We start from the raw sequence: 9830 nt of genomic DNA on the forward strand, positions 1-9830 counted from the left end.
CTTAACATAGTTACCTTTGATCGGCACTGGAAAATTGATATAATGATATGCCTTAATACATTTACATGCCTTTTTCTTACAGCAGTCTTCTCATGTTCCTGTTTTCTTCACTTGTTCAACATCCACAGATTTGTCCTATTGTAACAAATAGTACTGCACTTCTAAGAACCTTAATTTTTATTATTCTGAGTTCGGCAAAATAAAAATATCATGAGAACTAAGTTATGCTTGACCTGTAATTATTCAGATATTTTTTGATGTACTTATTGGATGATTAATTGTTTTCCTCAACTGATTTGCTAGGGTCTATTGAGCACAAATTGTTTGTTGCATCACTGAATAAGCAAGCAACTGCAAAGGAGATTGAAGAGGTAAGGGACTTGCTCAGTAGTTTTCTTTGTTTGTAAGAATATTGTGCTTGGAGAAACTTGTCATCTATCTGTAACCATTGATAATTTAGCAACTGCATATTAAATTATATCCGTGTTCTATATTCTTCTTTATAGATTTTTGCTCCTTTTGGTCATGTGGAAGATGTTTACATTATGAAAGATGGCATGAGGCAGAGCCGAGGTTTGTTAGATTCATTTTCTCACTTCATTTCTTCTATGCACTTCTGTTCCAACTTATGTCATGACATGTGTAACAACTTGCAGGCTGTGGTTTTGTTAAATTCTCATCAAAAGAACCTGCACTTGCAGCCATGAATTCTCTTAGTGGGACTTACATAATGAGGGTAACTATTTTTGCCAGGCTGATTAGTAGTTCTGCTTTTGCCTCAGAATGCTTACTGTATCTGTTATGCTGTTAGGGGTGCGAGCAACCATTAATAGTTCGATTTGCTGATCCGAAGAGGCCTAGACCTGGAGAATCAAGGTGGTTAAGAGCATGATTTTTTTGCTTATATTCTAACTCTGCACTAGTTTAGTGGCATGGTAGCATGGTACTACGTTAGACAAGTGCTATCATCCCCATCACTGCTCTCTGATTTATCTTGTTTGGTTAGGGGTGGCCCTGCATTCGGAGGTCCTGGTGTCAGTTCTCGATCTGATGCAGCACTAGTTATCAGGTTCTTTTTCCTCTTTTTTGAGCTATTCAATTTATATACGGCAGAAGAATTGATTGGTAGAATTTGAAACAAATACAGATTGGGCTTAATCTAAATCTCTGTGGAATTGAACGTGGTTGGATTTTTTTTACAAACACCAATCGTAAATATGCCAGGTTCAACTAATGTACCAGCACCCTATATGTAAGGGAGGTTTGCAATCCTATGTACTATGTTGATTAGCAAGTAATATACAAATACTACATAAGATATATCACCAGAGTAGCGCACTTATGAAGTGCTATAATGTAAATGGGACAACTGACTGAAATGATGTCTGGTCCTTAGTTTGGATATCTACTGATATCCCACGTGCCTGTTGAGGTGCTCACTGACTCGTTATCAAGAGTGGGTTATCTGTCAAGTCTAATCCTCTTGAGGACAACCCGACATCTCCTCGATCACCATGACCTGCTCTTTTCTCAGATGGTGCTCCACAACCACCTCAAAAAAGCGCTCTGGCGTTGTCACAACTTCTTGAAGAAATCACAAGAACCTCTCTTTTACCTAAGCAAAGCCCAGTGTAATTTTTCTTTCCTTTTGGCTTCGGCCTGTACTGGTTATTTTCTTCTCCTCTGCTAATAGATACGACAGCTTTCTTGTCAATTTTTCGAAAAAAATAGCCAACCGGCCAACCCGTCTAGAAGGGGTGGCCATCAAGAGTACCAATCTCTCGGACTTTGGCTTGAACATGATCAACGCCGATAGCTCAAATTGATGCAACAAAGGCAATTGCAATGCACACCCAATGCACCAACTCTTCCCTCACCTCACGTTCCACAATTTATACACTAGCGGACTTTGGTGGATTTGTTCGCATGCTTCAGGCCAGGCTTGGGCCTGCCCTGGGTATGATTAGGTCTAATCATGGCCATCCTTGAGTTTCACTATGAACATCGTCTTGGTCATTACTCGATCTTCTCTTGAACCTGACCTTCATCATATTTGGTTCACTTGTATGATTGTATCTTTGATCCTTTGAAGTTCATCCCTATGTTTTTTCTTGACACAAGTTGTCCCCCCTCTTGAACTTGTTAATCTTGATGCATATCTTTATTTGATGACATTCATCCTGGAAAATCCATCCAATATCCTTCATGCATCACCTGTGAAAACCTCATACACAACATAACAAAACTGTTTGTCCACAGTAATTTTCATTATTACCGAAACCACACTTAGAGGATAGTTATACTTCCCAATTGCCAAAAGCATTAAACAAACAATATATATATTTTCAGCAAATTCAAAAAAGAATTGCATGAATTAATGATATGTATGGATAGATACAATGTAATACTTTGGATAACAAATAGTTTGATGCTATAGAAGTTTCAGTTCATGTTTTCTCTTTGTCTGACGCTCAAGTATAGCCTGTTATACTAAGCATACTCCTATTGCTAGTTCTAAACCATTCTACTCACTGGTAATTATTTTTTTGTACTTAGGCCGACTGCCAATCTTGATGAGCAAATAGGTCGACACATGCCTCCTGACAGTTGGCGCCCTTCAAGCCCAAGCTCAATGGCACCTCATCAGTTTAATAACTTTGGGTCTGACAATTCTATGGGCCTGATGGGCGGCCCTGTTACATCAGCAGCAGATAATGTATGGTACAAGCTAAGCCTTTACTAGTGTTACTTTTTCATAGTCTACTTACCTTTGATCATTGCAGGTTACTTTTCGGCCTCAGATGTTTCATGGGAATGGTTCTTTGTCAAGTCAGACAGCTGTGCCGACATCATCTCATATGGTACTGGCATATTAGGACTTCTGATGTTTGTGAATTGACTTCGATCTTTTGTTTCCCGCGCCTGGTCGTCAATGGTCTTGACGCCTTTTACTTTGTAGGGCATAAATCCTTCCTTGTCACAAGGGCATCATCTAGGTGGGCCACAGATCTCGCCCTTGCAAAAGCCAACTGGCCCACCGCAGAATTTCCCTGTACAGTTGCAGAATGCTCAGCAAGGGCAGCTTCATGCCTCACAATCCTTGGGGCCTGGTTCTTTTGGCCAGAATATACCAACTATGCAATTACCTGGCCAGCTCCCTGTGTCACAACCGTTGACGCAGCAAAATGCTTCTGCAGGCGCTCTACAGGCGCCTTCAGCTGTACAGTCCAATCCCATGCAAGCTGTTCCTGGACAACAGCAACTTCCTTCGAATGTAACACCGCAAATGCTGCAGCAGCCTGTCCAGCAGATGCTGTCACAAGCACCACAGTTGCTACTCCAACAGCAGCAGGCAGCTATACAGTCCAGTTATCAATCTTCACAGCAGACGATTTTTCAGCTTCAGCAACAGCTGCAGCTACTGCAGCAGCAGCAGCAGCACCAGCAGCAACCTAACTTAAATCAGCAGCCACATACGCAAGTTCCTAAGCAACAGGTAATTCCTCTATTACCATGAGAAAGTGTTTTTCTTAATCACTCTGCACAATTCCTTCTGTTTTGGCTTCCTTTCCTTGCCATAATTTATGTTCTCTGGTCTGTGTTGTATTATGCATTTACATTTGACACAAGTTCAAAGTTTTTGTGTACTGTTATTCACTGTTTCAGTTTGGGTTTGCAGGGACAGCCGGTGCAATCTAATACCCCTGGTGCTCCGGCTGCCATGATGACGACAAAAATAAATGCAATTCCACAGCAGGTCAATTCGCCTGCAGTTTCTTTAACTTGCAATTGGACCGAACATACCTCACCGGAAGGTTTTAAATATTACTATAATAGCATAACTCGAGAGAGTAAGGTGAATACTTCATCACATATCATCTTGAAATTAAAATATTGGGAATTTGATTCTTATGAGCTATTATGTTGCAGTGGGAGAAGCCTGAAGAATATATACTGTATGAGCAGCAGCAGCAGCACCAGAAACTTATTTTACTTCAACAGCACCAACAAAAGCTTGTTGCGCAGCAACTTCAGTCACCTCCTCAGGCTCAAACTATTCCGCCTATGCAATCTATGCAACACCATCCCCAGTCACAGCAAGGACATAACCAAATGCAGATGAAACAGCAGGTGCCCATTTTTTTAGCTGTAAGAGGTTTTATATTTATATAAATACTGCTCTGGTGCATTGCATTATCCTCACAGCACTTTATAATAACAATGTATGGCATCGTTGCAGTCTCCCATCGTTTGCCTTGTTGTTACTAAAGCCGAGTCTAAATTATGATATCTGAAGTTTGAAATTTCAAAAACTTCTACAGGATTTGAATTATAATCAGTTACAGGCAACTGGCACGATTGATCCCAGTAGGATTCAGCAGGTAATATATTGCATTATTTAGACCTCACAATATCTTTGCATTGGTTAAGAACATGAGTTGACATAATTTATCTTGGTGACTTCATGTAGGGAATTCAAGCTGCTCAAGAGCGTTCTTGGAAAAGTTGACTGCAGGTGAGCAATAAACCTATGTTTCTTTACTGTTTGTGACCGTACCTTAGTTTGGAACTTGTGAAGTATTCACGTGGTAAGCTAATTGCTTTCTTTGCAAAATGCTGATGTGAATATAACCACTTGAATACCTGATTTGATGTTCTGTATGAAAAATGCTGCCATATAATGTAATTGGCGGTCATTAAAGTTGTGATTTACAAAGATTCTTCGTTTTACCCATGTTTACAATGAATGTTGGCATGTTATGTAAGGAAAATAAATTTTAGCTCTTTCATTCCATTTTTTTGAATTTTGTTCTTGGGAGGATATTATGGTGAAGCAATGGGATTGCTTTATTTGCAACCTCGGGCATGTACATGTTTCGCTGACTTTCTACCATTTTAGGTGGACGAATGACGTGTCAGCCAAGACTCCAGTCTCAGGAATGAGCTCCAGCAAAACCTGCCGCTTCCGTCTGTGACAGTGTTTTTTGCCTTCGCGCGGATGGCCATGTTGACTCTTGCGGTCATTGTAACTCTGAATTTAGCTTAGATTAGTGCCTAGATTGTAGATCCTATGTGTGTAAAATGTTTGCAGTCTAGGCCTTGTATCGCTGTAACATTGCCGATTAGAATGGCAGCTGTGAATCGCTGTAACATTCCGTGTTTTTATTTACCTTTTTTATGGCCAGAATTGATGTCCTCATATGCATCAGCATTGCTATTTTTTATTTTTTACCTGGATGTTGGTGCTGTTCTTCGTAAGAATTTAGATCGCTTCATTTGCCCAGCAGTGGTACCTCCTAACCCGGGGCCAAACCGGCAACTTCGGAAACTTCTGTACTCTCTGAACCACCGGAAGTCAAGGTTATGGCACGATCGTTAATCAGATCTTGTTTCTCGTGGGCAGACAGGGCATTTGGAAAGGGAAAGGTCTGAAAAAACCTTACTCCAAGTCTGTAGAGAACCTTGTCCTCTAAATCCCTGAAATTAGCGCACTGTTATATTGCTATCAGATATATGTTTATGTTTTAGCTCAAGGCTCAAATGACAATTCAATACCCTTTACAGATGCAGAGCAGGCTTAATACCCATTACAGATGCTGAGCAGGCTTACATAGCCGTGCGGGCAATCACACGACGACGAGTCATTGAGCCGTCAGATTCCTAGAGCCAGTGGCGGTGCCAGGATCAAAACCTTATGTCAAGTTTCTCTAATAAAGTTTTTTTTAGATAATTAACATGAACAAAAAGGATCATACTTTATTAAGAAAATATTTATGATAGTGGTCTTGCGATCATGCATATTTTTATATGTATGCATCAGTACTAATAGGTTGGAATACATCTGCTTTATAACATAAGTAATGAGACAATGATACTAGGAATCACCATCTATTCTATTGCGCAAATCAGACTGAAGACATGCTATCCATTTACCAAATTGAAGATCTGGCAAAAACAAGATACTGCTAAGAAAATATGGCCAAGAAAAACAACATATATTCTTAGTAGGGAACAATCTCTTACTTTCTAATATTGCTCGTGAGATAAAAAAATCGGAAAATAACTGGAGAAGCTGAGAAGAAAGACACAACTTAATTATATACAAAAAAGGGGAAACCGGGGAAGGGCACCGTCCGAGTGTTAGACTGGATGTTGACCAATGATGGACGATGCGTCAGACGTCGCTCATGGCTCACGGTGGCCGTGCTTGGCGCACAAACCAAGATTGCATCTTAGTTTTCTATTTTTGGAGAGGCAGAAGAGGCAGACACCGGCCAAAACTGAAAAAGTGGAGAAGCCTAATAACTAGGGAGGGAGAATCACGTGGTTTGTGGATCGATGGATCAAGTTATTATTCCCTTCGTAAATTAATATAAAAGCATTTAGATCACTACTTTATAGTAATTTAAACACTTTTATATTAATTTAGGAGGGAGTACTAGTTTACTACTACTACTTCCTTTGCTCCTAGTATTTGACCAGCCAAACATTACACAAATTTGATGACCGGTGGGCCTATGTAGTCTCTAGCATTTGTTCAGCCGGTGGGTATACATATTTTTTTACTTGCCAAATTGCCGTTGTGGCTTCGCCACTGCCTGGAGCGATCACTCCAACTTGATCGTCCAATAACTGAATCTCGTCGAGAGAAGTGCATATTTCAACCCTCAATTTTTGCCCTAATCTAATTTACAACTCCGAACTCCAATACCATCTAAATTATAATCCCCAACTCTCAAAACTGGCCAGGATTCAACCCTCCTCTCTCTGTTAACCGGTTTTGACCTGGTTGACCGGTTTTGACAAGTCAACAGGTCCAGTCAGCATGCCACATCAGCAAAAAATGCAAAATTTCCAAGGAAACAACATGTAAAATCAAAGAAAATCCAGGAAAAGAAATAAGAAATCCAATTTCCAAAAGACACGGAAAATAAAAAAAACGAATTTCCAAAAAAAATCCAGAAAAAACCCAAAAGCTCAAATTCCAGAAAAGAAAATCATTTTTTATTTTCCCTAGCTTTTTTCGTGAACAATTTTTTCGGAATTTTGCCTTTTTATATTTTTTCCCTGATCTTATAGATTTTTATTTACTTTTTCTTGAAATTTTGAAAAAAATTCTAACGTGGCATGCTGATTGGACCCGTTGACTAGTCAAAACTGGTCACCCCAGGTCAAAACCGGTCAACAGGGAGGGGAGGGTTGAATCCTGACTGGTTTTGAGACTTGGGGGTTGTAATTTAGACGGTATTAAAGTTCAGGGTTGTAAATTAGACTAGGGAAAGAGTTCAGGGTTGAAATATGCACTTCTCTCAATCTCGTCAGGTGAGTTAACTGAAGATGAACGCGCCCGACAATGCCTCCCCAAAAAACAAACTTGTCCTTAAGGAGATGAAGCTCGATTAAACCATGTTTCTACCATAGATTTGAAGAATGTTGGCGATGCCTTCTTGATGAAGTCCGTGTCTTCCCAGCTGGCGTCGTCAGTGACGGCGTCCTGGACTAAGGGGTACTAACCTGTACGGCCCACAGTCCACGGGTCGGGCTTATAACCCGAAGATCACTAAAAGGAAGGACTACCGAAGCTATGAACCTTGGCGCGATCAAGATGGAAACCTTCGAAGGCTTGGCGTACACTTCAAGGATTTCTCTATAGCCGCCATATTGGAAACCGATCATATGTATAACCTAGATACCCCCGGTGCATACATAAGCCAAGGGGTTTAGTATTTATAGGCACGATTACCAGGCTTAGGGTTTAGAACACAATCATACGATCTCGAGATAGATCATCTTGTACTCTGTACTCCATCACATCAATATGATCAAAGCAGGACGTAGGGTTTTACCTCTTCGATAGGGCTCAAACCTGTGTAAACATCGTCTTCCTTCTTATCATGTTGCTATTGTTTCTAGACTAACAGCTCAGGACTCTTACTCAAGATATGCCGGTTTTAGCATAGACAATCAGGAGGTAAATTAGCCCATTGCACGTGCCATTGAATCACATGTAGGTTGTGGCGAGGAATTTGCCGTTTTTCTAAGACCAGAACAGGCTCGGTTTTGATGAATCCATCAGAGCCCACCAATGGAAGGTCCTCACAAGGTACTGCCCTGGGGTCAATGTGTTCTTTTTTCAATTAGTTGACGTGAAACACTGGATGAATCTGGGAAGTTGCAGGTAGCAAGAGTTTATAAGCGATGTTGCCCACTTTCGCAAGCACATGGAAAGGCCATAGAACCTGCTCCGCAGTTTGACATGTGTACGCAAGACAAATGCATTCAGACGGTAGGGTTTCATCTTCACGTAAGCCATATCACCTGTTGGGAAATGTTGCATGGAAAACACAAAATTTTCTATGCACACGCAAGATCTATCCATGGAGATGCATATCTACGAGAGGGGAGAGCATCTTCATACCCTTGAAGATCGCTAAGCGGAAGCCTTTATCAACGCGGTTGATGTAGTCGTACACCTTCACAATCCGTCCCGATCAAGTACCGAACGTACGACACCTCCGCGTTCAGCACACGTTCAGCTCGATGACGTCCTCGCCTTCTCGATACAGCAAGAGGGGCGAAGTAGTAGCTGAGTTCCGGCAGCACGACGGCGTGGTGTCGGTTGGTGATGAAGAACAATCTCCGCAGGGCTTCGCCAAGCACTACATAAACTAGATGGAGGATAAACTAGAGGGACGGGGTTGTCGGCACACGGCTTGGTGAATCTTGATCTGTCTTGGGTGCTAGCCCTACCTCTCTATTTATATGTTGAGCCCTGGGGTCGAAACTTGGAGTAAAAGCCTCCTCAAAGTCGGTTTTGCCCGAAAGGTAAGAGTCCTTCTCGGACTACAGGGCTAGACGCCAGGGTTCCCGGCGTCTACCGCCCAGACGCCAGGGTTCCTGGCGTCTGGCCCCTGGCCTCCGCAAAACTTCCTTTGCACTTTCCAAAACCCCCGTGGGCTTTAACCCTTGGCCCAAATAAAGTGTTCTCATGCCCAAACATTTCGGGAAACATCCAAAACCCCTTCTGGTGAATTCCGGAACCCTTCCGAAGACCAAACACCATTATCCCATATATCAATCTTTACCTCTGGACCATTCCAGAGCTCCTCGTCATGTCTGTGATCTCATCTGGGACTCTGAACAACATTCGGTCACCAACATACATAACACATATAATACCATATCGTCAATGAACATTAAGCGTGCGGATCCTACGGGTCCAAGAACTATGCAGACATGACCGGGACACCTCTCCGGTCAATAACCAATAGCGGAACCTGGATACCCATATTGGCTCCTATATTCTACGAAGATCTTTATTGGTCGAACCTTATGACAACATACGTAATTCCCTTTGTCCATCGGTATGTTACTTGCCCGAGATTCGATCATCGGTATCTTCATACCTAGTTCAATCTCGTTATCGGCAAGTCTCTTTACTCGTTCCGTAATACATCATCCTGCAACCAACTCATTAGTCACTTTGCTTGCAAGGCTTCTTATGATGTGTATTACCGGGAGGGCCTAGAGATACCACTCCGATACTCGGAGTGACAAATCCTAATCTCGATATATGCCAACTCAACAAACACCTTCAGAGATACCTGTAGAGAATCTTTATGATCACCCAGTTACGTTGTGACGTTTGATGGCACACAAGGTATTCCTCCGGTATCTGGGAGTTGCATAATATCATAGTCGAAGGAATATGTATTTGACATGAAGAAAGCAATAGCAATAAACTGAACGATCAATATGCTAAGCTAACGGATGGGTCTTGTCCATCACATCATTCTCCTAATGATGTGATCCCATTATCAAATGACAAC

General features: G+C 41.6%; 1 protein-coding gene across 1 annotated transcript; it reads left to right on the plus strand.

Moving 5' to 3' along the window:
- Nucleotides 1-303: 303 nt before the first annotated feature.
- On the plus strand, nt 304-5200 carry LOC125508955 (flowering time control protein FCA-like; the record flags this gene model as incomplete). Its single annotated transcript, XM_048673776.1, is given in 13 exon segments — nt 304-371; nt 507-573; nt 657-736; nt 812-876; nt 1007-1069; nt 2557-2716; nt 2784-2861; nt 2960-3496; nt 3680-3856; nt 3931-4131; nt 4323-4382; nt 4472-4516; nt 4901-5200. Coding segments are annotated over 12 exon segments (1595 nt in total), but the record flags the coding sequence as incomplete, so codon positions are not given.
- Between the last annotated feature and the right edge of the window lie 4630 nt (nt 5201-9830).

The sequence above is a fragment of the Triticum urartu genome, chromosome 5 (genome assembly GCF_003073215.2).
Source record: "Triticum urartu cultivar G1812 chromosome 5, Tu2.1, whole genome shotgun sequence".
NCBI lineage: Eukaryota > Viridiplantae > Streptophyta > Magnoliopsida > Poales > Poaceae > Triticum > Triticum urartu.